This window comes from Rattus norvegicus, chromosome 13 (assembly GCF_036323735.1).
Source record: "Rattus norvegicus strain BN/NHsdMcwi chromosome 13, GRCr8, whole genome shotgun sequence".
Taxonomy (NCBI): Eukaryota; Metazoa; Chordata; class Mammalia; order Rodentia; family Muridae; genus Rattus; species Rattus norvegicus.
This window is the reverse complement of record NC_086031.1, coordinates 86,102,121-86,128,397: the sequence shown is the minus strand read 5'-3', so window position 1 is coordinate 86,128,397 and position 26,277 is coordinate 86,102,121. Positions and strand designations below refer to the sequence as shown.

General features: G+C 45.7%; 2 protein-coding genes across 5 annotated transcripts in view; one reads left to right on the top strand and one right to left on the bottom strand.

Moving 5' to 3' along the window:
* The window catches only part of Pcp4l1 (Purkinje cell protein 4-like 1), a 23,635-nt gene extending 16,700 nt beyond the window's left edge, over positions 1–6,935 (top strand). For all 3 annotated transcript variants that reach the window (XM_017598936.3, NM_001126093.2, XM_063272605.1), the window contains 2 exons: positions 4,501–4,555; positions 5,661–6,935. In XM_017598936.3, coding sequence (XP_017454425.1) covers positions 4,501–4,555; positions 5,661–5,717 — 112 coding nt within the window. In that variant the 3' untranslated portion in view covers positions 5,718–6,935. The remainder of the gene's footprint in view (positions 1–4,500; positions 4,556–5,660) is intronic.
* A 12,306-nt stretch (positions 6,936–19,241) lies between these two features.
* Mpz (myelin protein zero) lies at positions 19,242–25,108 on the bottom strand. 2 transcript variants are annotated; one of them, NM_017027.2, is made up of 6 exons: positions 24,872–25,108; positions 21,931–22,097; positions 21,442–21,655; positions 20,725–20,860; positions 20,525–20,585; positions 19,242–20,417 (listed from the first exon to the last, which is right to left on the bottom strand). In NM_017027.2, exons 1-6 carry the CDS (start codon positions 24,936–24,938, stop codon positions 20,316–20,318), a joined length of 747 nt encoding a protein of 248 aa, NP_058723.2. In that variant the 5' UTR covers positions 24,939–25,108; the 3' UTR covers positions 19,242–20,315. Both variants share the same exon structure in this region, with proteins under 2 accessions (NP_058723.2, NP_001300997.1).
* Between the last annotated feature and the right edge of the window lie 1,169 nt (positions 25,109–26,277).

Here is a 26,277-nt window from a genome sequence, read left to right as displayed (position 1 = left end):
TTTGTTTAGAGGCAGAGTTGAAGTTAATTAACAATTCGTAAGAGCCGGTGAGACGGCTCAAGAGATAAAAGCACTTGACGTGCTAGCCTGACAGCCCGAGTTCCATCCTCAGAACTTGCATTGGCGGTGAGAAAAGACGCTGAAAATTGTCCTCTGGCCTCTACAGTGCACCAAGGCACACACATCCACACCAATGTACATGTGTTATGCACACACACTCACTTATAATGATCAATCAATTAAGTAAATAAATAAACAAATACATTAATTAATTAATTTTGGGCCAGACATGGTGGTGCATGCCTTTAATCCAGTACTTGCAAGGCAGAGGCAGGAGTAGTTCTGTGAGTTTGAGGCCAGCCTGATCAACAAAGTGAGTTCCAAGACAGCCAAGGATACACAGAGAAACTTGTCTCAGAAAAACCGTTGATGATGATGATGATGATGATGATGATGATGATGATGATGATGATGATGATGACGATGTTAAACACTAGGGTTAATTTAAAAGTGTTCAGGAGGAAAGTAAGACCCACCCAAGATCATGGGGTTGTCAAAGAATTCCTTTTATCTTTTTTTCTACAACTTCCTATATTTTGAAGGCTGTCTTGAATTCCCGATCCTTCTGTCTTTATCTCCCAAGCACTGTATTCCCACACCTAGATTCTCATAACTTTCTACTAGAATAGTTTACCAGGGTTGAAAGACTAGTCTAGTGTACATCTACATGTTCTGAAGAGCGTGGTCATTATTAACACATCGAGGTACTTGGTTAACATGTGAAAATACTGTATCTCTTTGTGACTTGGCCCTGGGTGAGACCCAGAACATTGTTCTAAGTTTGCTTCTTCAGCTATGAAATAGGATGTTTATCTCACAGAGTTAATAGGCCAGGTTTGTCACACAATAATAAATGCCCAGTAATTACCAGTTTCTTCTCCTCACTGTGCTGGCTAGTTTTCATGTCAGCTTGATACAAGCTACAGTCATTTTGAAAGAGAGAGAGACTCAATTGAGAAAAAGCCTCCATCAGATTGTCCTGTGGGCAAACCTGTATCATATATTCTTGAAAGAGGCAGGAGGGACTGGCTCACTGTGGGTGGTGCCAACTCTGGGCAGGTGGCCCAGGACTCTATAAGAAGACAGACGGGCAAGCCACTAAGCAGCACTCCTCCATGGTCTCTGCCTCAGTGCCTGCTCTCAGGTTTCAGCCTTGAGTTCCTGCCCCAACTGACATCAGTGATGGACTGGACCTCTAAGCTGATATTAACCCTTCCCTGCCCAGGCTGCTTTTGCTCTTGGTGTTTGTTATAATACGGACACCAGGACACTTCGGACTTCCCTTGGGCGATAGGACGGTATCTTGCTTGGTTTCACTTTATATCCCTGCTGTTAAACTCCAGAGGGCACTTTCACTCTCTGCTGATCCTGTTCTACCACACCTGTCACTCACTGTCTCAGGCAAGGATCTCACTCATCACCGTCTTTCCTCCAACTGTTAACACTTCTTGTCCTTAGTCTCTCAGGTGACAGTGCCCTTCTTGTTTCCCTGAATAGAGAGCATCTGTATATCCCCAGCACATCTGCCACCCTGCTCACCTCTAGCCCATGCCTGCAACCCTATCTGTAAAGGCTGTGCCAATCGCCTTGTTGAAGGCCAACCCTTCCACTCATGTACTGAGTCTGTTTTTTTCTTGAGTATTCAAACCACCACTCTGCTAATCATCCTTTCTCTCTTCCATCACCAATTCTCCCTTCTCTACCAAACCATTCCCACCACCATTCAAATCTCCTACCCTAACAAACACCTTTCTACAACCCATATCCACCCCAAACCATTGTCCAGTTTTGCCGTCTTTAAAGAGAAATCTCTTCAGTAGTGTTCTCTGTACTCAAAACTGCACCTGCAAATCTAGTTTACATTACCATGAAACTTCTTTGAAGTCTGAATACTCTATCATTTTGTCACTGTGATCACAGTCTAAAGTCCTCTCTCTGGTTTACAATGATGTAAGACTCTCTGTTTCTCCTGTGGTTTTTCTCTTTCTCTGCTATAGTTTAATCTCTGTCAGACAGAACAGTCCTGTAGAAGCCAGGTGGTGGGGTGCACACCTGTAGTCTCAGCAGTCAGGAGGCAGAGGCAGGTGGATCTCTGTGAGTCTGAGGCTAGCCTGATCTACAGAGTGAGTTCCAGGATAGCCAGGGCTATGCGGAGAAACCCTGTCTCGAAAAACAAAACAACCCCCTCAAAACCAGGATAGAGAGGATGCAACATGACCAACCGTCTCGCTCTCTGCTGCCATGCCTCCTCAGCCATGATGGGCTGCGTCCTTTCTGGAAGCGGATGTAGAGCCTTCCTTATCAAAAGCAACAACAAAAAACATACTAGAGAGAAGGGCATCACGGTACACACCTGTCATCCCAGCACTTGAGAGGTGAAGGACAGGAGGCAGGAGAATTAGTGCAAAGGCTTCCCTGTCTGCATTGCAACCCCTTGTCAGATGAGCGAGAAACATCTCAGCTGACTAACAGCTATCCCAAACTTTTTCAAAACAAAACAAAAATCCTCTTGTTCTTCTTTCTAAAACCCCTCCCTTAGTTGTCTTTTCTGTAGCAGGAAATGGGTGTAGGTTGATGTCAATATGCAGGTGTGGGCTGGCACAAGTTAGGTCAAGGCCCATGATTGGACAGTAAAAAGTAAGGCAGGGACAGAGTTTTTTGTAAGGAGAGAAAGAAGGGAAAAAAGAAAATCAAGATGGAGACATGATCCAGATCCAGGTGGCCTTAAATGGCCACAGGTAGTTATGAACATTTCTTAAGGGATATATTTCTATAGGTCAATTTATCTTATCTAGGTGGATGGTGGATGGTGGATGGTTTATATTCTTTTTTTTTTTTTTTTGGTTCTTTTTTTTCGGAGCTGGGGACTGAACCCAGGGCCTTGCACTTCCTAGGCAAGCGCTGTACCACTGAGCTAAATCCCCAGCCCCAAATGGTTTATATTCTTATTAATTGGTTTGTGAGTTTCTTGTGTGGACGTATTGTAGATTGAGAATTTAACATATAAATCTGATTACTAAATCACAGCTTATTGAGTCTTGATTTTAATGGTTTATTGGGAGTTTGTACTTTAACTACCTACCAGTGGGCAGTTAGTGGGAGTGTGGACAGAGTCCACAACAGGGAGCTGTAATAGGCCAGCCTCTGCTGGATCTCTAGTGTCTTGATTTTACTGGGTAGCTGGGACCAGAGAGTTCCCAGCTGGCAGAGAGACAGCCAGGAGAGGGCGACTAGCAATGGGAGCTGAGAGACTACTGGGGTTAGAGGATAGCAAGAGGTAATATGGCATGGTGCCACACTGGAACCAGCTGCCGCTGAGATAAAGGTATCCTTCAGATGCCATGTGGCCCTATGGTGTCAGCACTAGCACAGGATATAAAGGTCCAATTATTTATTACTGCAACTAGTGGTAACTTCTTTTTTCTGTTTCTCCTCCTCAGGAATAATCCTTGACTTCCCCTTTATCACAATACCTCTTATCCAGTTAGAATCATTTTGATCACAGTTTCCCAACCATTCCAGACTTTACTTGCTAAAACCAAGAGGGAAAAAAAAATGCTGACACCTTGTGTCCCCTTCATGGCCATTGTTCAGATTCAAGCTTCCATCTTCTCTTGCTTGGCTGGCCTCTAACAGGCCTTACATAATCTGCTCCCACATAACTGGGCCTGATCTCTTTCCCATCCCTCCTTCTCTCTCTCCACTTAAGCTCTACCTGAATCCTGCTGCTCTTCAAAGAGGCTGGTCAAACTTCCACCCCTACGGTCTTGCCACAGATATCCAGTCTTTACCATTTCTTAAAGCTTTGTGCTCAAATGCCACTTTTCAGACAGTTTGGTGGGAAAGTATTTACCAAGCATACATGAGTCCCTGGATACTATCCCCAATGTCAAAAAAAGAAAAAAAGAAAAAGTTACCTCCATGGTTGACCAGATAACCTTTTTCTGACAACTGTAAAGGCTGCTCTTCTGTCCATACCTAGTACTCAGCATTTCCTACCTTGCCTCCTCTGGTTCTTTTTTTACCATCTCACATCACAGTCACCTTGTTTGTCTGAGTTATCCCTGGAATGAGCTCGGTAAAGGCAGGGTTTCTCCATCTGTTTCGTGCTCCAGGTTTCTGTACCATTACTAAATACTGAGTTAATTATTTTTGAAGTAAGTTTCCATTAAGTAGCTCACTATGTGGCCCAAGTTGGTCTGGAAATCATGACACTCCTCTTGCCTCAGTCTCCTGAATGTTAGGATCACAAGCATTCTCTATCACTCGGGGCTTATTGACTGAGCTTTGATGAATTTTCGTCTGACCTCCATACCTGCTTCTTCAAAAGTCTTGGGAAATTCGCCTGGTTGTGGGAAAGCTTGAACGTGCATAAAGATCTGATGAGGCAGCACCTTCATGCTTCCATTTGTCTCTCACATTATTATTCTTTTCTTCTAGCTTAACACCAAAACACCTCCAGCAACCAGCCAGGCCTCTGACCCTGAGGAAAAAGGTGAGTGCAGTTGGGCTAGGCTGTTGGTAGAGGTAATGAAGAAGGTAGAAACCTGATCCAAGAGTTGTAACTCTACAAGACAATCCTGTGGATGTCAAAGAATGGGGAAAGGGCAACTAAAACAAGCGATTACTATAGTGCTGGTCTCTGGCTACTTTTTCCTAAGAAGCAATCATATCAGTATTTGTCTCTTGGTTTTAGCAAGTAAAGTCTGGAATGGTTGGGAAATGCATGTAAATGATAAGGAGGGGCAGCAAGGTGGCTCAGTGGGAAAAAAGACACTTATTTGTCAAGCCTAATGACTTCAGCTTAGTCACATGGGGAACCCACATGATAGAAGGCAAGAAGTAACAAACCCAAGTTGTCTGTCCTCTGAACTCTACACATGGAGCACACACACACCAAAATAATAATAATTTAAAAAAATAAATATTTTAAAGGATGTTTAAAAAATGTATATGTTTGTGTGTGCACCCATAGTGTGAATTTATGTGCAACACATGCATACAGATGCCTTCAAAGGCCATGAGGCTTCAGAGCCCCTTTAACTGGAATTACAGGTGGTCGTGAGTCACCAGATGTGTAACCTGGGTTCTCTGCAACAGCACCAAGTTCTCTTAACCACTGAGCCATTTCTCCAACTCAACCCAACAGTGAGTGATAAGAAGAAACTTGTCGGGGTTGGGGATTTAGCTCAGTGGTAGAGCGCTTGCCTAGGAAGCGCAAGGCCCTGGGTTCGGTCCCCAGCTCCGGAAAAAAGAAAAAAAAAAGAAGAAACTTGTCAGATAATCCAAGCCATTTTTCTCCAATGCTGGAAGCGTATTTTGGGATTTGAACTGCAGGATTTGGGAGTTAGTGCTGGCAGAAGGCATTTGTCATATCGATCCAAGAATAGCAAGACGTCTTGAGGCTGCTACATGAATTACTAGCCTAGCACCCTAACTTTTAGAATCATCAGTAATTTGTAATCCTGGAGAAGATGGGGGCAGAGTGAGGGGACCTCAAGTTGTCTGGCTGAAAGTGGACTCCAAGCGCTTTGTCTGAGGTTTGGAGGGAAGGGCTGGAATCATTTGGGTTGATTCATCCAGGTGTCTCCAACCAACAGGGAAACCTGGCAGCATTAAGAAGGCCGAGGAGGAGGAAGAAATTGACATCGACTTGACGGCACCAGAGACAGAGAAGGCCGCCCTTGCAATCCAGGGCAAGTTCCGGCGCTTCCAGAAGAGGAAAAAGGATTCCAGTTCCTGAATAACCAGACTTCCCCTTCACCCTTCTACTTCCTCTGTCCCCTCCACAGCTCTGACTCTCACGTGTCTCATCCCCTCATCCCTCTAGCCTGTCCCTGAGGCAAGCTTACCCTTTATATATTCTTGTCTCAGGCTCTCTTAAGCCATCACAGTAGTAGAGGCACAAGGACATGAGAAGGCCAAGACTCTAGTTGTTAGTCACTAGGCTAAGAGTGGATCAGTCCATTTAGGAGAACTAAAGGTTCTGAGGTTTGACTCTCCCCTTCACCTAGTGCTAAGGGGAAGAGGGGAAAGCCCTCAGAGTGCAGAGCCTCAAGGTGGGGCACATGTAGGCTTCTGCCAGTTGCACCATTAACACATCAGATGACACTTTCAGGTCCTTCTGCACAGCCCCTCCCATCTCCGTGATTCAGCCTCAGTGCAGCTGCCCTTTCTCCCGGGGAAGACCTGAATCAAGAAGCTTGCAGAATGTGGGGGTGCATGCCTTTAGTCCCAGCACTTGGAAGGCAGAGGCAGCTGGATCCTTGTGTGTTCAAGCCAGCCTGGGTGACATAGTGAATTCTAGGTTAGCCAAGGTTACAAAACAAAATAAAAACAAAAACAAAATAAAAAAACCCTGCCCATGCAAAAATAAATAAATAAATAAATAAATAAATAAATAAATAAATAAATAAATAAATAAATAAATAAGGCAGCTCAATACATTAGTGCATGCTGAGTAGATTCCTGCCAAGGAAAGAAAACTGGGGCTGGTAGAGACCAGGAAAAGCTTCCTTCAGGCTGAGGTCAGAGAAGCCAGAGATGGCAGAAGGTTCAGGCCAGGAGATGAAACTGAGAGATGTTTAGGAAGGAAAAAAAAAAAAAGCAGAGAAGGCCAAGATGTCTGAAGCTATATGCTATCGTTGTTAACTAAATAGTACATGAGGGGCTCTCTGGCCTTTGCTAATCTGCCTACCTCTTTACCCGTCCCCATCTCTAGTCATCCCTAGAGCCATGTGAACCCAGTGACACCCCTGTAGTTCTCAGCCACCCTACTGTGGAGTCAGGGCAAACATCGCCACTGTATGTGACTTTAGCATGTTTAATAATTATGACAATAAAAAAAGCCCTCAAATGGGGGCATTGAACCTCTACGAGTGGTGTGTGTGTGTGTGTTGTGTGTGTGTATGTGTGTGTGTCTGTGTGTGTATGTGTGTGTGAGTGTGTATGTGTGTGTGAGTGTGTGTGTCTCTGTCTGTGTCTGTGTGTGTGAGTGTGTATGTGTGTGTGTCTCTGTGTGTGTCTGTGTGTGAGTGTGTATGTGTGTGAGTGTGTGTATGTGTGTGAGTGTGTGAGTGTGTGTATGTGTGTGTATGTGTGTGTGAGTGTGTATATGTGTGTGAGTGTGTGAGTGTGTGTGTGTGAGTGTGTGTGTGTGTGTGTGTGTATGTGTGTGTGTTGAGATGAACATGAACATCGGCCTACGCTGGCCCAGGGAGGGTGGTAGAGAAACCGCATGGATTATGTGGCAGCATAGGAAACTAATCGAACCTGAGTGCGTACATTCCAGCCGAAGCTAAGCCTGCCTCCTCCTGCCCTTGCCCTCACCTTGATGCACCGCCCACACTGTGTCTCTCTGCTGCTGTCACCACCCCCAGGATACACCTGCAAGGGTGACATCTTCCTGCTCTCCTGCCAGCTCCGAGCACACTTGGTATGTATCTTTGAAAACAAACCTATTCTCCCTTGTTTCTTATCCCCAAATGACCGGTTTTAGATGTCCCTCCTACTTGGTCTTCCTCCCAGATTCTCCCCTCCCCTCCCAGCGTTTATAAACTTAAGAGAGGGAGTCGATGACTCTGGACACTAATGAGTACCACCATTACACTGAAGGTTCTAATGAGAAATTAAATAAAAATAATGCTTTTCAAGTGAGCTAACATTGCCAAGAAATGGTCTCTACACATTAAAATGACTGAAAATTGAGCAGAAAATCATTTATACTTGCCTTGCTCCTTTCTACTTTTCTGTGGGGGAGTGGTTGCTAAGATATTTTCACTACGCTAACCAGGCATGGTGGTGCACACCTTTAATGCCAGCACTCAGGAGGCAGGGGCAGGCAGATCTCTAGTCCGAAGCTAGCCTGGTCTACAGAGCAGCAAGTTCCAGGACAGCCAGGCCTACAGAGAGAAACCCTGTCTTGAGGAAAACAGTTAAAAAAAATCAAAACAAAATTATGTGGTCCAGGTTAACCTAAACTTGTTATGTAGCCCAGGCTGTCTTTGACGCCACAAGCTTACTACTGCTTAGCATCCCAAGTGCTGGGTTTACAGCCTTGGACCACTGTGCCCACCTAAAGACTCTTATTTTGGAAAACTTTGTAAAGCATAAAGTTTACCATTTTTACCACTTTTTGTTAGTTATTTTTTTTCTTTTTCTTTTTTTTTCGGAGCTGGGGACCAAACCCAGGGCCTTGCGTTTGCTAGGCAAGCGCTCTACCACTGAGCTAAATCCCCAACCCCACAGTCAGTGCTCTTAACCGCTGAGCCATCTCTCCAGCCTGAGATACTTATTTTATATGCATCAATGTTTTGCTTGCATTTGTCTGTATACCATGTGTATGCCTGGTACCCTCGGAGGTCAGAAGAGGATATAAGGCCCCCTAGAACTGAACATACAGATGGTTGTCAGTCACCATGTAGGTTTTGGGAGACAAGCCCAGGTTCTCTGGAAGAACAGTGTTCTTAATGGCTAAGCCATCTCTCCAGTCCTGAGTTACTCTTATTTTATGAACTATTATGAAAGTATTTCCTGCGTGTATGCATGTGCACCGTGTGTGGGCTTAGTATCCACAGAGGCCAGAAGACAGCATTAGATCCCTGGAACTGGAGTTTCAGGTGGTTAAAAGCTGTGGGTGCTGGAGACTGAATTCAGGTCTTCTGCAAGAGGACCATCTCGCCATCCCCCAAATTTTATCTTTTAAACAACTCTCATCTTCTCTTTTTCCCAGCCTCTGTAAACTATTGTTCTACTGTTCTCTATAGTTTCCTCTTTTTTGTAAAGACAGGATCTTAATACGCAGCATCCTGAAACTCAAGATTCTCCGCTGAGGGCTGAGATTATAGGCCTACCACCATGTCTAACTCCCTTCTCTTTTTCAGTCTAAGAATACAGAACTCAAAACCATTCATCAGCCACAACTAAGAAACAAGTGACTGACCCTGAAGGCAGGCTATACTCCAGAGTATATTCATGCCCAGCAAGCCCATGGCTATGGGAGATTAATAGATTTGAACAATGATTCCTAGGAAGTCCCTCTGCTAAAGGAAGTACTTCTTCCTGGTGCAACAGAAAAGGCGGAAGCTTCATTGTTATGTTTGGAATCTGACAGGAGTGCAGTATAATACTGATGGTGGCCTTTTATCTTAGCCTCACAGGCAAATTAAAAATAAGCTCATTGCTATACCTGGAGTGTGTCCAGGACGCCCTGATAAATTAAGAGTCTTCCCTGGGCTAGAGAAGCGGGTGTATGTAAAAGTGCTTACCGCTCTTCCAGAGGACATGAGTGTGGTTTGTAGTACCCAGTTCAGATCTAAGTCCAGCTCCAAGGGATCCAATGCTCTCTTCTAGCCTTTAGCCTTTGTGGCCACTCAGACACACACACACACACACACACACACACACACACACACACACACACACACCAAATCATTTAAAATCAATGTAAAGAGTAATCCCTGTCCCCATGGTCCATGGATGAGATGCCCTCCACCTCTACTTTGGTCTGCCCTAGAACACTAAAGCAAGGGAGAAGGTGATTTCTCTGTTGACAGCCCTGTCTCCAGTGGACGGCCACTTGGGGGATCCGCTGAACCACTTAAGCCACTCTGATCTGGGGTCTGTTGAAGCCCCAAACTCTTCATGTACATCCCCTCCCCCCAACTACTTTATGGATTCACTTTACATCCCTTTCGAAGCACCCTCATCCCACCTTCATATACATTTTTTAAAAAAGATTTATTTAATTTTTGTATATGCGTACATTGTCACTGTCTTCAGACACACCAGAAGAGGGCATCGGACCCCATTACAGATGGTTGTCAACCACCGTGTGGTTGCTGGGAATTGAACTCAGGACCTCTGGGAGAGCTGTCAGTGTTCCTAACTGCTGAGCCATCTCTCCAGCCCTCATATATATTCTTTTTTTTTTCTTTTTTCCGGGGCTGGGGATCGAACCCAGGACCTTGCACTTCCTAGGCAAGCGCTCTACCACTGAGCCAAATCCCCAACCCCATATATATTCTTAATAAGAGACATGATAGCATTGACCTGAGAAAGATAATTCTGACCAAAAAGAGAGACCTGGCTATCTTTGGCTAAATCAGCACTAATTCTCAATAAAATAGAGGCTTTAAGGGATTGTTTTCTCCCTAGTCTGCTTGCTGTTTCTCATGCTTTGCGTTGAGTTGCTTCTCTCTGCCTCTCTGGAACACTCTCTTTTGATGGTCGCTGAGCTTTTGATGGGCTCTCCTTGGGGCCCTACAAGAATCAAGAAATGATTCTTGAACGCTAATCACAGAGAGACTTTTCTCGGGTGTTTCATCTTGTGGAACAAAAACTGGAAATCTCTGTGTGCTGGGGAGAGGCTGTTATAAATGGACTAGCAGAGAAGATAAGCAGAAGAAAATAAACAGACGTGAATCAAGGTTGGGCATGCCTGTAATCTCAGTGCTTGGGAGGTAGAGGCAGGAAGATCAGGAGTTCAGGGTCATCCTTTATAGCTTTTCTTATTTTTTTTTCACTACTTTGTGTTCCTCTCCTTACTGTCTCCTAACAATATCTTCTCTGCCTCATGGTCTCCTATTTTCACTCTGCTCCATCTCTGTTTTGCTCTGTCTGCTCCTTTCTGGCCCCACTCAGACTTCTCTAACCCTATTCTCATACTCCTCCAATCCCACTCTCTTTTGCCAGCTGGATCCTACACTTCCCAGAATTCCAAAGGATGCCGAAGGTCATAGGGTCAAACAGTTCTAAGGATTAAGCATCCCTGAAGGGCCATTTGGCTAGCAACTGGGGATCCTTTAAAGAGCCAGCCACACACAATAAATCATGTTACCACCCTGGGCAACGCATGTAGTTTAATGCCAGCCTAACTCTGTATCAACCCCCACACTCCAAAAAGTTTAAAAGAAAACAAACTTATATGCACAACAAATGTGGGAGTGCCCTCACGTCAAGCATTCTTCATCTCTTAGGACCAGGTATCCAGACTGGATGCCACCTGTGGCTGCGTGTGTAGCTAAGGAGCCACCAGTCAGAGAACTTCCTCCTCCTGCTTAGCGATTCACTTCCATGGCTCATAGAACTGGGGAAAATTCCTGATGACTAAAACCATTCTCTTTTTAAGGACTCAGCTCAGAAGCCACTATGGTAGTGGGCATTTGTAGTCCCAGAATTACAAGAATTACAAGGGATTCTGAGGCAGGAGGATTATGAGTTCAGGGGCAGCTTGGCTTAGATAGTGACATAATGAGAGGTGAGAAACAGGGGAGACTCCCCTTCCTGCCTCCTAAGAAACAGCTACGAAGATGGGAGAAATAAACGTGAGGGGAACGGAACCTGGCGTGCCGTCTTTGGGCACGTTCCTGGCACGCCAATCTGAAAGCCCTCTGAACCTTGAACCCCAGGTTTAGCGCTTTTATAGAGTCATCATTACATAAGCACAATCGGCTGTTGGTGACTCACTATGCACTCTCCCCTTCCTGGAGAGCAATCAGAGTTGAGCTAAAAGCTCTAACTCTCAAATCACAAAGCCAGCTTCTCAAGCAGTCAGCCTGAGACTGGCTTCCAGGAGTCATCTTGAAGTGTGGCTGAATTAGACTTTTGAGCTGAGGTTGCGCATGCCTGTAATCTCAGCAGTCAGGAGACTGAGGCAGGTGGATTGCTTTTGAGATGAAGACTGGCCTGTAGCTACACAGTGAATTTGAACTTGAGGTCACCTTGGGCCACATAGGTAGACCTTGTTAAAAGGCTTAGGAAGAAAGGGGGCCGGAGAGATGGCTCAGCGGTTAAGAGCACTGACTGCTCTTCCAGAGGTTCTGAGTTCAATTCCCAGCAACCACATGGTGGCTCACAACCATCTGTGATGGGATCTGATGCCCTCTTCTGGTATCTGAAGACAGCGACAGTGTACTCACACACATTGAATATAGAAGATAGATATTTCCCTCATTCAGTAAATGCTAGAGGTTCTGGGATTCCTGTGCCAAGACATAGCCACATTTCTTACTTCATTCAAGAGAATGAACATCAAACATATGTTTCTAGTAGGAACTTGTCCAAGGCTTGATAGGAACTCGTCCAAGGCTTGAGAGTAAAAGAATTTACCAGTCTAGAATTTAATAAAGAATAGACACTTTAGACAAAAATACAGTACGTGGGGCTAGAAAGATGGCTCTGTAAGGAGAGGACCCAAGCTTGGTTCCTAGGGGCACCTCACATCCAGAGGGGGAGAGAGAGAGAGAGAGAGAGAGAGAGAGAGAGAGAGAGAGAGAGAGAGAGAGAGAGAGAGACTTGGTGGAAGGTAATGGGATCCTTCAATAGCAATTAGAAATTGCTCAGTCTTGCCTCCTGGGCCATTCGTGCAGGGTCACTACTCAGCTATGCAGGGGTAACAGAGCTGGGATTGCAGTCCCAGTGAAAGCAGAAGCAGTCCTGAGATTTTTTTTTTTTTTTCGGAGCTGGGGACCGAACCCAGGGCCTTGTGCTTGCTAGGCAAGCGCTCTACCACTGAGCCAAATCCCCAACCCCTTTTTTTTCTTTTTTTAAACTGATTTTTTTTTTGTTTTGCTTTTTAAGATATACATACGAGTACACTGTAGCTGTCTTCAGACACACCAGAAGAGGGCAGCGGATCCCATTACAGATGGTTGTGAACCACTATGTGGTTGCTGGGATTTGAACTCAGGACCTCTGGAAGAGTAGTCAGTGCTCTTAACCGCTGAGCCCGGTTCTGAGATCTTATGAGCCAGGGATATACTTTCCTTACATTCCCAAGGCCCAGATAGGGAGAGCTACAGGCCCAGGGGCATGGGTGGGGATGAGAATGAAGGGTATGGGGGAGGAGTATGGGTCTCAGCCTGCTCTCAGAGACTTCATGATATTTCGGGATAGGTCTGCACTGATCTTGCCTCTGTGTTTGGCTTGCTTCTTTCACTTCCTGGCTTCTTCTTCCAGGAATCTCTGCCTAACATCTTTCTAGGAGCTGTGTCTGTGTGTCTGTCCTTCCAGCCTTAGCCTCTCCTTGCTGAGTTTTCCTTGTGGTGAGAATTCTGGAATTTTGGTTCCTTAAAAAAAAAACCCACAGAAATATTATAAGAATATGTTTTTGTTTTGATCCCAGGTGTGGGATATGTGGCTGCTTCCGACTGTCCACCACAGCTGACAATGATTTGCCTTTTGCTTTGGTGGGTGTATGATTTTGCCAGCTGCAAATAGTTTCTGCGATTGTGTGACATTTGGAATTCTGGGGACTTTTCAGAGGGTGCATTTAAATGCTAGGGGCCCGGTGGGTTGTGGGTTGTTTGTTCATTGTTGGTCACAGTTTGTTAAGTAGTGATGTGTGAGGGAGGAGGAGGAAGAAGAGAGGGAGGAGGAGGAGAGGGAGGAGGAAGGAGATGAGGAGGAAAAGGAGGAGAAGGAAAGGGAGGAGGGGGAGGAGGAAGAAGAAGAGGAGGAAGAGTTAGAAGTCCTGATGTCAAGGATCAAACTTGCCCCAAGGAACTGACTCCCCTAGTCAGCAGGAAGTAGTCTAAGGATGACATCGCCCCCTCTGTGCCCCCTGACATTACCTTTTTCCTTTATCATTTTCTCTCCCTTATCTAATGTTAGGGGATTGAAAGGGTGGGGGGAAAGGGTAGAAGAAAGAACAATCCACAAAGTAACCAAGACCAGCCACAAGTGGCACCCAGACGTGGAGCTAGGCAGAATGGGAAATCTGATTTCAGATGCTGAAGAGAAAGGGGCAGAGGATGAAGGGATGGGTAATTTTTCTTTCAAAATGCCAGCTATGTTTCTTCATTTCTGATCCTGCTTGCAGAGGTAGTGGCTCCTGGTGGCTCCCTTGTCCCTGCCACATGTTCAACATCTGCGAATCAGTCCCAACTGGATTCCTTCTAGTTAGCTGCTGTTGTCTTTGTTTTTCCTAACCACTCTAAATGTAGTCCCCGTAGTCTGTGCTTTCCTGGAAATTGAGAGTCTGAGGGTGAGCAGTGTTGAGAAGTGTTAGGTTTCATTGGTGAGCTTTTTGGTTAAGTGGCAGGTCTGACTCTAGATCTAAAAAGGCGAGAAACTCATGGTCCAGAGATAGGCAGAAAATCATCCTGGTCACAAGAGGAGAGCTTCCTCGTTTCCTTCCTTGACACTGCCCCCTGGAAGTCATGGCTTAGGAGAGCATTGGCAGCCTTGTTTCCCTTCAGTCTTGGAGCTTTCTTTAGAGTTCATTTATCACCATGACTGTTAATCAGCAATCACAGAGACTGTAAAAGTAAAGGGACTTTATCTGGTGTCGTATGAAATACAGTCAAAGAGCCAGGTCTGGACAGCATTTGAAGGCGTGATCTCAAAGACAGGAGGAAATCAATAGCTTGTGTAAGCAAGTGGTACTGTTTTATTGCAATGCAGTAAAAATCCCTTTTTAGGAAAATTCTGTAGCATGCTGGGAAATGACTGGGGCGATGCGTCCAACAGAAGACAAAGGGTGTGTGGAGTAAAAATGTCCACAGAATGGGAGTCCAACCTTTGGAGACATAGCTTAAGTCTCCGAGCATGATGTAATTGTCTGGCATTTCCAGATGTCGGCACTTAAATGGCGAAGGTGGCCAAAAGCTCACACACCTAGAAACCTTCGTGACAGGCAGGTGCATAAATCTCATCCCTCAATGTCCTCTCAGTGCTGGGTCCTGAGTTCTAGTCTTAGTTCAATGACTCATGTGCCTTAGCAAAGTTAATAAATGTCTTTGTGACTCAGTTTCCTCACTTTTCAAGGGGGAGGGAGGCTGTGTCAGAATCTAAGGACGAAGTGAGAAATGAGAAGGGGAGGTTACCTGTGATTATTCTTTGCTGGGTTGAATTCTGTTCACTTAGAAGGTTTCATAGTTGGGGTCCTCTGGAATCCTCATTCCCTAGGTCAGGGTGATTCTTGAGTCTCATGCTACAGATAGGCCATTACGTGGTAAGGAGGATTGTAATGTCCCCCTGTGGGTCAGTCCCCTTTCCAGGCACTTTCACGTATATTAACTCATTTAATTTTTTTTTTCAAGACAGAGGTTCTCTGTGTAGCCCAGGCTGGCCTCCAACTCATGATCCTCCTGCCTCTGCCTCCTTCAGCAAATCCTACCGGTGTGCGCCACCACAACCGGCCAGAGGTTCTCTGGAACTCACTCTGTAGACTAGGCTGGCCTTGAACTCACAGAGACCCACTTGCCTTTGCTTCCCATGGCTCATTTATGTTCTTACAGTGGTACTTGTATCTCCATTTTGCAAATGAAGAAAGTGAGCACTGAGGTACTAAATAACCAAAGCAAATTAGTAGTTGAAGTAGATATAGAACTCTGGTGGTCTGACCTAAATTTGTGTTTTTTATATGATATGGATAAACTAAAGGTTGATTGTCAAGGATGCTGTCCAGCCTGGTTTAAAAGGCAGAGGGGCAGGGCAGGCCCCTTCTTAACTGACCTCCAGAATACCTACTTGCTTCTACATAGCAGACATGTAATAGACCTTCTTTCTTCCTTCTTGGGATGACCCCAGCCTGGCTCTACCTGACTCCCAGATTTCTAACAATGTCTTAATCTCATCCAGATGCCTCTTCTGCTGCTTCAGGGAATGTATGGTTAGGCTCTCTGAAGTTAAAAGTAGTTGGAAGTGAACTAGATAGATAAACAGGTCTCAGAAGAGCTGATGTGCCTAGAGAAAGAGAACCAACTGGAGGCTCAAGACACTGGCTAGATTCTTTCTCTATTTAGGGGGCCTCTGGCCTTATTTACACTTCTAGTTCTCAACAGCAAGGTACACTGCCCTCTAGGGAAAGTGTCAAGAATCTATGAAAGGCTTTTTGTTTCTTGGTTTGTTTTAGTTATTAAAAAAAAGGGGGGGGGGGCTGGGGATTTAGCTCAGTGGTAGAGTGCTTACCTAGGAAGCGCAAGGCCCTGGGTTCGGTCCCCAGCTCCAGAAAAAAAAAGAACCAAAAAAAAAAAAAAAAAAAAAAAGGCTCACTGGGGCCACCAAGATAGCAGTTGAGGGCACTCTCCAGGGATGCTGATGACTTGAGTTTAGCTCTTGAAGAGTCTGAAGTCAGCCTAGGCTATAAAGTAAGTTCAGGACCACCCTGAGACACAGTGTGGGACCCTGCCTCAGACAAACTAAGGAGTAAATAAACAAAGCACCACCTAAACTGGGGAAAGAGAAGCTGGACAGACGGTTCATGAGTAAGAACACGTGTAATCTCCAGTTTCAGGGGATCCAATGCCCCCTTTTGAACTCCTTGGGAAATAGGCACTTGTATGCGTACATGCATAGAAGCAGGCAAAAGACTCATGCACATGGAATAAGTTTCAAAGCAAAACTTCGAAAATAGCAAGTTAAGGGGGAAGAGAATATTCATCTCCAATTGACTATAACCTTGTGGAAAGTTTACATTAACATGAAAATAAACCCACCATGTGTAGGATAAACCAGAGAGAATATTCCAATCTCTGCTATAAAGTTAATCCATGCATTGCTCAAAGTGATAAAAACAACAAAAAGCAGAAGAGTCGATCTCGAGGGAGCCAAGTGGTAAACCATTACCGAAGAGAGGAGATGGTTGAAAATGCTGAACACCGCAAAGGGATGGCAGGGACTCAAAAGTGACCACTGAGTTTTGACAACGGGAGCTAGTGCTGTGGCTCAGTGGTAGAATGCTTGGCACAAGTGCACAAGGCCAAGGGTCAATCACCAATGATACCCAACACACACACACACACACACACACACACACACACACACACACTACGCTATCCTACAAGCATATTTATATTTAGCGTGGACATCATTGACGCCCTTTGAGGAACACAATTTTAGTGGAGTGGTGGGCATGACTGAAGTAGGCTGAAAGGACACAGTGGAACATATTGTAGATACTATACCAGACCAGACATGTTCAAATGGCTTTATCAGACAGGGAAGCAGATAAATGATAGATAGAGGTGGAAGTAGGGAAGCTATTAAAGTGCATTATAATTTCTCCATCACTCCCAGTTAACTTTTGGATTTTGTTTATAATATTTAGTATAGTGTATTCTGCCAATAAAGAGGATACAATCTAAAGCATTTCCTGTGTGAGTTTTAGATTCCCTGTGTTGCTTAAAGGTCCTCTCCTTGTGGAGTTTAAGCAAATATTTCCTCCGCCCTTTCTCGTCTCCTAGACTGGCTTTGAACCCAAGGTAATCCTCCTGCCTCATTCTCCTAAAGGTGATTAAAATTGCAGTCATCAGGCAACTTGCCAGACTTTAAACAAATTATTTACTCTTTTTTTTTTTTTCTTTTTTCTTTTTTTCGGAGCTGGGGACCGAACCCAGGGCCTTGCGCTTTCTAGGCAAGCGCTCTACCACTGAGCTAAATCCCCAACCCCCAAATTATTTACTCTTAATAATTGTTTCCCTCACTCCACAAATTCATGATGACCTCTTCTTTAATTATTGGAGGGTGTGTGTGTGTGTGTGTGTGTGTGTGTGTGTGATGTGTAAGCACAGGCTGCTGACTCCATTTACTTCTACTTATATGTGTATGGCTTGGTACTGTAATTCTGTTTTGTTTTTTGTTTTTTTGTTTTTCTTTTCTTTTTTTCGGAGCTGGGGACCGAACCCAGGGGACCGAACCCAGGGCCTTGTGCTTCCTAGGTAAGCGCTCTACCGCTGAGCTAAATCCCCAACCCCTTCTGCTTTGTTTTTAAACAGGGTCTTGTTCTGTAACCTTATCTAACCTTGAGCCCCTAGCCATCCCTTTACCTTCCAGCTTTCTGAATGACAGAATTATAGTAATGTAGCAACACACTTTTTTACATTTTATTGCTTATATAGTGTAAAATAAAGTCTTAGTTTTCCTCCAGACATTGTGCCTGATTCTTTTATTAAGAATCCTTTTGGGCAGCTGGAGAGATAGCTCAGCAGTTTGTCTGTGTCCTGCTCTCCCAGACAACCCACGTTCAGGTCCCAACACCCACAATCAAGAAGTTTACAATGGCTAGTTATTACAGCTCCAGGAGAGCTAATGCTCCCCACCCCTACCCCTAGGAGAAGCTGTTACATTTTCCCACAATCATCTAAAGATTCCAGGACATCATCAACAAAGTGACTAGTCAGGTATTAGTGATGTATCTAAAATATAAAAAGAGGAAGTTGTTGTTTTGGAAATAGGGCCTCTTGTATCCCAGGCTGACAATAAATGTTAATTTGCTACTTTTTCATAACTGGTCTTGAACTTCTGATCTTCCTGACTGTATGTCCTAAGTGCTGTGTATAGGTATGTACTGCCATGTTCAACATAAAGCTCTATGTGTGTATATTCGAAGCGTGTATGAATGAGACTTATACTAGTTTATGAAGTGCCCTCCTTTATTTTATTTGTACAACTGATTCTCCTACATGTAAGTCTGTGTACCACATGCGTGCCTGTTGCCCACAGATACCAGAAGAGGACATCAGATCCTCTGGAACTGAAGTTACAGATGGTTATGAGCCTCCATGTGGGTGCTCTGACCCATCTCTCCATCCCCTAAAGTATACTCCCTTAGGCAAGACAAGAAACACTTTTAAGGACCTGACCCTTAATAAGTTATTTATATGTTATAATATGCACAACTAAGCTTATAGTTTATAAAGGTTACCATACATGGTCTCTTGATTCTCATGGAAGGTCTAGGAATTGTGCGGGGGCGGGGGCGGGGGCACAATTTATTTATATTGTATTTATGAAGTGCAAAACAAGCTTACCAAAGGTAAGTAAGCATTCTGGGGCAGACAGCCAGTGAGTGGCTGGCATGCTTTTGAATCTGGGTCTTGGTAAAGAAAGCTATTGTGTATCCACACATGTAAAAGCAGAGCTGGACACAGATTAGGACCTCGTCCAGGCTCACTGGAAAGTTTTTTTTTTTCCGGAGCTGGGGACCGAACCCAGGGCCTTGCATTTGCTAGGCAAGCACTCTACCACTGAGCTAAATCCCCAACCCCTCACTGGATAGTTCTTAACACATAAATGTGCCCATGAGTCTAAGATTCTTATCTATTCTGTTCCATGGGCCAATACCATAAAATCAAACCTGACAATGAAAACCAGCTAATGAGGAAGAAATGTAGCCTGGAAATGAGAGAAGAGATTGGGATTCCTCTGAGGATTTGAAAATGCAAAACAGAGGCAGCAGCTCCTGGAAATGTCAGTGTTTATTAAACATTTAAGGACATTTGGAGATGGTAGGAGAAATATACAGAATGTAGAAAAGTCCTAACAGTCCCCTGTGCCTGGGAGTGCAACCACTTCCTTTCCTTCCTATTCTCATTGGCTTTCCCTGTTCTCCTTATTACTTATTTCGAAGACGTTTCTTGAAGCTCCCTACTGCACCCCTGACCTGTGAAGATCCATTTTTTCTCTCTCTCCTTCCCCAAATCTCGGAGTCTCAGAACTGTGCTCCAGAGTGGTCAGTCAGAGGGCCTCAATTATGCTCTGCTTGCCTGGCTGGCTCTCCAGTAAAGACTTAATAGGAGTGGGGAACTGCAAAAGCCACATGACGTCATTGGTCCTCGGTCATGGGGCCGTGGGCTCAGGTAAACAAAGGATGGATGAACAAATAAAAAATACTCAGCAACCTAGATAAACCCTGATGGAGAGTCTGATCTGCATGATGTGGATTTGAGCCCGAGGACAGAGTGTGGAGCTGGGCCACCACAAGGTAGGAAAGGAGACAGCAGGAAGGAGCCAGGGGAACCGGAGGAGGAGATGGGAAGGCCCAGTGGCCTGGAGTTGGGCAGAGGCTATCAAGGTTCCTTTCTTCTCGGTGCCTGAGGGAGAGGCACCAAACACACAGCCCTTGGGGCAGGTGAGGAGTAGAGTTAGTCCCTAGGCTCCCGGAAAGCCGAGGGGAAAAAGTGAAGGAGAAATACAAGACTTGGGAAGGAACATTGGAATGAAACTTTACATCTCATTGGGAGGTAAGGGCAGGGCAGGGCTGAGGAGCAAGGGGAAAGCATCTAGACCTGGGAAAAAGAGGAGCCTAGGTCCCCTGCTCTGACAGAGCCTGGAGGTGACGGTCACTTGTCCGAGTCCAGGCCCATCATGTTCTTGAGGGCGTTCTTGAGGCTGGTTCTACTGGGGGATTTGACTGCAGGCCGGAGCTCCGAGCTCTGCTCATCTTTGCGAAGCTCCATCTCGATGACCACCACCTGAGAGCCTTTGGAAGACTCCATCGCAGACCCCCGACCCCCCGCCCGGCCCGCTAACCGCTATTTCTTATCCTTGCGAGACTCCCCCAGCCCTTTAGATTTCTTCTCACTGGCAGCTTTGGTGCTTCGGCTGTGGTCCAGCATGGCATACAGCACTGGCGTCTGCGGGGATTGCACACGTCAGCCTTGGGCTTGATCATGTCCACCCGTCCCTCACAGCTGTCCCGGACTACCCAGCGTTCTCCTCCCCACTCTCAAATCCCGCTAACCTGCCGCCCGCGCTTCGAGGAGTCCTTAGAAGACTTGTGAAATTTCCCCTTCTCCATGGCACTGCGGGAAGAGAGGTTGCAGCAGGATTGGGCTCACTGGAACCCAGTACACTCATCTTTCTTTTCCCCTTGGCCCTCCCACCAGTTAAGCAGTCTAGGGGATCCCGGATAAAGATGGGGAGTCAGACTCCGCCCCTTACCTGAGCCTCCTCTGCAGGGCAGCCTGCCTGCGCAGCCAGCAGTACCGGATCAGGTAGAAGAGCAACAGCAGCAACAGCACCACCCCGAGGATGCCACCGATCACGGCTCCCAACACCACCCCATACCTAGTGGGCACTAAGAGGGGAGGGAGAAGAAACACGCGGGTCGCGGGCGGAGGAAGCAGAAACATTTATCTATGTTGCTTCTCAACTACACCTGTTTCCAGTTATTGGAAATGTGAGAATTTTACCCAGGCTGCCTTCCCTTTTTGGCGTCTTTGGTTTTTACTACTGTGATTGTTTTTGTTTTGTTTTTTGGGGGTTTTGTTTTGTTTCGGGCGGAGGGGGTGTCGTCTCACGTAGCCCAGGTTGGCCTTTAAGCAGTCTTTGGCGACTTGCCCCTTGCCAAATATGGTCTTGACCTTCCGATCACTCTGCTTCCATTTTTGGAGTATTAGGATCACAGCCAGACACATGGTGCTCATCCACCCGCCTCCCCTATCCTGCCACCTCCCTCCCAGTTTTGCTACATATCCCAGGCTGATCCTGGCTTCATTATTTTACCAAGCAATCACTTCCTAAGCCTTCCCAAGCTGGGGTTAAAGGTTTGCACCACCTGTTAGTTGAAGCTATTTGCCCTACTCACAGTCTATCAGCCCTCCCTGACACTGCCCTTGGACCACCTCCCAGTAACCTGTCCCTTGTCCCTTCTCATACCTTTTTCAAAGACATAGAGCGTGACCTGAGACGTCTTGCCCACTATGTCCGGTGGGTTTTTGACATCACATGTGAAAGTGCCGTTGTCACTGTAGTCTAGGTTGTGTATGACAATGGAGCCATCCTTCCAGCTAGGGTCCCCTACCCACTGGATGCGCTCCTTGAAGGTCCCCACCTCATCGATGTAAGGTTGACCCTTGGCATAGTGGAAGATCTGTGAGGAATGAAGGAAATGGTGTGAAAGAATCCTAGCGTGAAAAGCTGCCAAAACTTGACTCCAGGCTCAGGGTCCTAGATCTTGGCCTGTGAGAAGGAAGGCAGGGCACACAGGTCCTAGGCATGGTAACAAAGACTGTCTCTTAGCTTTCTACAGTTGAGTTTATGTCTCATAAAGCATTTTCCCTTCTCTAGCCCATGTTCTCTTTTCTGTTGTTTGAAGTACCTATTGTTGTCTAACCCCAGGACACCCACCACCACCAGGGCACTTACTGAAATGGCATCTCGGCCTCCTTCAGGCTGGTAGCGCCAGGTAAAAGAGATGTCATCTGAGACCCATTCACTGGACCAGAAGGAGCAGTGCAGGGTCACCTGGGAGCCCACAGCACCATAGACTTCCCTGTCCGTGTAAACCACAATGGCCAGGGTTGGGGACAGCACTGCAAACAGAAGGAAATGAGATACACATGAGGGCCCAATCAGTTACAAAGAGAAGATGAAACCAACCAGCAGTCAGGGGCTAAGGTACTGGTAAGGCCTTAGCAAAGAAACAAACATATTGAGGCCTACCTATGAAATGCTGTATCTGCTCAAGATGTCAGCATAAAGAATGTCCCTCAAGTCCATAGCTGTGCCATGCTGGGTATATCCAACTTTGTCTTACCTCTTAAAGCTAAGCAGGGTCAACTCTGGTTAGTACTTAGATGGGAAATCTTCAGTGTAGAGGAAATGAAATCAGTGCTTTTCTTTAGGATTCTAGAAGGTGGATTGTATCCAAGTCTCATTTTCCACTTTAGTCTCTTTCTTCTCTTTCTTCCTTCCTTTCCTTACTTCTTTTGAGACAGTCTTCCTATGGAGCCCAAACTCTCCCTCCTGCCCCGACTTCTGAATGTTCGAATTACCACATGTGCCAACAACTGATATCTAACTCTTAAGTAATTAATTAGAAGTAGGGTTTTGAATATTTTAACTAAATTAAGATATACTGAGTTTGTTTGCTCTAAGACAGGGTCTTACTATGTGTAGCCCTGGCCATCTTGGAACTCAATATGTAGACCAGGCTGGCTTGGGACTCACAGAGACCTACCTGCTACTACTCCTGAGTTCTGGGATTAAAAACATGCACCGTCATCCCATGCATACATTCGTATAAAGGTTCAAATAATGCAGACAAAGCTAACTTTGACACTCACTCTAACAACCAATTTCTTTCCTAAAGTCTCCACCCTGATAGAACCACCCTTACCAGTTTTCTCCATGTATCAAACTCAATAAAAATGCAATAAACTCAAGATGTATCTGTACTTACAACAGATGGCTAAGTTTGTTTTGTGGAGCTCTTTAAAATGTAATGTATATACAATACATTGCATTAAATTCTCCTTTTTGGTTTTGAATTAAGACATAAGTATCTGAGACAGCTTTCTGTGATGACTCATAGATGTCAGTTGTACTGTTAGTAGCTGTACAGTATCTTCAAATTCTTGTAAGAAAGAGAAGAGGAGGAAGAAGAAGAGGAGGAGGAGGAGGAAGGGAAAAGGAGAAGGAGAAGGAGAAGGAGAAGGAGAAGGAGAAGGAGAAGGAGAAGAAGAAGAAGAAGAAGAAGAAGAAGAAGAAGAAGAAGAAGAAGAAGAAGAAGAAGAGAAGAAGAAGAAGAAGAAGAAGAAGAAGAAGAAGAAGAAGAAGAAGAGGAAGAAGAAGAGGAAGAAGAAGAAGAAGAAGAAGAAGAAGAAGAAGAAGAAGAAGAAGAAGAAGAAGAAGAAGAAGAAGAAGAAGAAGAAGAAGACGACGACAAAGACTAGAAACTACAAGTCCTCTTTCTGGGCACGGTTGTCATGCCTCCCTGCTACACCCCAGGTTCCCACTTAGTGTATTCTTGACTGGAGATCCAGGGGAGGAAGGACTTCATATCACTGTTAAGAGAAACTAGATATAGAAGACCCCAAGTCCAGCACCCAAGTGACTCTGCATGTGGACCTCTGTGGTCCAATCATCCTCACCCTCTCCTTGGTCATCTTGGCCCAGTGCCATCCCTATAAGCCGCCCACACAGGGAGAGTCATCCCAGGCAGTCTATGTGTGTGGGCTGGCTCTGGGGAGGAACAATTATAGACTTTTCTGTTCTTTAGGAGGAGGCGACCAAACAAAGTCTCATTGTCTAGCCAGTGCTGGGGGCTCATAACTACACCCACTCCCCCCTCACTGTCCTGAGTCTCCCATCTTAACATGCAATACCTTTTACTTACCTCCTGGGAATTCTGTCTTAGAGCCTTCTTGGGAATCCCCAGTGTAACAAGAGAGTTATTTATTGTTTGGACTTCTATTCTTCCTATTATATCATCAGTCTCTGCTCTTCTCAACTCTGCTCAGTGGTTCTAGGATTGCGACAGAGTTCTTTTCCTCCCTAGACGCCCCAACTCCTTGTTTCCTTTACCAAGGCTCTCTCCAACTCCCTGACTTCAACATTGTTTTGGGATACCACAGAATAGTCCAATAGAAAGCAGAAAAGTCTAAGTGTTGGGTTTACAACCCAAGGAGTTGAACTTGACCAAGGAAAGAACCTTGGATTTTCTAACTGTTCCCCTTTCCCGCTGCTGACCCCATCATGCCAACTGCTTACACAGCATGCAAGGCACTTTGGAAAGCTTTACTTAACTAACCTTGCTTTGACGTTCTCTTGCTCACTCAACATCTGCCAAAGGGAAAGGGAAAAGGCTGGCCAGTTTAAAAGGATGGCTTTACTGAGACAGGATCCTAGGATTCGCTCACATTACAGATGAGCGGCCACAGGCAGAAATTCCATCTCAGTAGCTAAGAAGTGGACTCATTCCTTAATTCATACTCCCTCACTTTTCTCTTCTGAGTAATCAAGGTTGGGTACCTCTTGTGCAGCCAGGGGATGAAAGGGGACCAGAGCCCAGGGTTTGATCCTGTTCTTCACACACTCTCTTTGCCTCCTGACAGGCTGTCAGCATGAATCTGGGGGTCACTGACTGGTTTCCAGGTGCTCGGGGAACTCTCTGTGATCTCTTTCTCTATGTCTCTTTGGGAAATAGCTTTCCTGCTTCCCTTAAATGATCTATACCCTCCCTTCCCGCACATAAATACCTTCTTTCTCTCCTTGGCTGGCTCTCAATAGTGGAGGGTGTGAGGTTGGGGGGAGTCTCTGAGAGACTACCAAATCTCAGGTTTCTGGGACTCGTGGCTCCACTTACCCAAAGAAGAGAAGAGCAGGGCAGCCAGGATAGGGCTGGGGCTGGATGAGGGAGCCCCAGGAGCCATAGCTGGGGTAGGGGCAAGGGCCCAGAGCGTCTGTGGGGTGGAGAGAGCGGGGGACAAGGAACTGAGTGGTGTTTTCTGGAACCTGCTTAAAATCCCCTGGATCCCCAGCATGAGGGGGCTGTCCTGAGCCAGTGACCAATTGCAGCCTGGCATGTGCAATTGAGAGGTGGTGGGGAGGGTGGCAGGGGCATGGAGCAGAAGGGGCATTGTATACTCTGGGTAGGGGGGTGGGGGGACACATACCACCCCTTACACAGAGGGCTTTGTGTATACTGACCTCCCCCTACCCTAGGTTGGAATGTTGGGGTGGGGTGAGGCAGAGGGACAGAAAAGGGACATAGACACACTTCTCTGAGGGATAGATAAGCTGAGAAACCTAAATCCAAAAGGCTACAGCAAAGGATTCCTTCTTAGCCTCCTTGCCTGAGAGCCCTAGGGCCTAGAGGCAAGTTTCTTTCAGAGCACTCCCAAATTAGGGTGTCTCGTTGTTCCGATGGCTACGACAACACTGTAGACTACAAAGTCCTCTGGGAACAACTTTTTCCATCTCCCTGCATCCTGGGAGATTCTACCCAGGCAGAAGATTTTCTCTATCAGGAAACTTCCAGGAAGAAGCCCAGATCTCCCCCCCCCCCCACTTCTGTTAAGAAATCCTTCGATTCCTTTTGCCATGCAGCAGTTTAAATGATCAAGACTGCCTATTGTCCTGCTTGGTGGCTATTTGGAGAGTTCGAGAATGCTCGTATTAGAATGGTAATTCAGTTCTTTCTACAAGCTCAAGATCACTAGATGAGGAGGCAGAAGGGAGAAGCAGAGGGCAATCTCAACAACTACCAAGGCACAGTGCACTAGGAATACCACTTAACACAGGAAGTTCAGAGGAAAGAGGAGTCAGGTCCAGGAAGCAGTGTTATTTGGAACCTTGAAGGAGCAGCCATTTTGATAAGGGAAATAAGGGGATGGGAGGGATAATGTCTAGATGGGACAGCAAAGGTAAGGGCAGAGGTGGAAGGGTGTGTGTGTGCGTGTGTGACACACGTATGTGTATGACGTTTGTGAAGCTCTGCATATATTTAGAGTAGATATGTGCCATCTGTGTTTGATTTGATGTGGGGCCATTGAAAGGGTACAGCAGGAAACGAGTCTGAACAGGAAGCTTGAAGGTCTCAAACAACAGACTAAAGAAGAAGCATATCGGTTGGGGATTTAGCTCAGCGGTAGAGCGCTTGCCTAGCAAGCACAAAGCCCTGGGTTCCGTCCCCAGCTCCAAAAGAAAAGAAAAAAAAAAAAAAGAAGAAGCATTTAATCTAGTATGCTGTCAGCATCTCCTGAAGAGTTG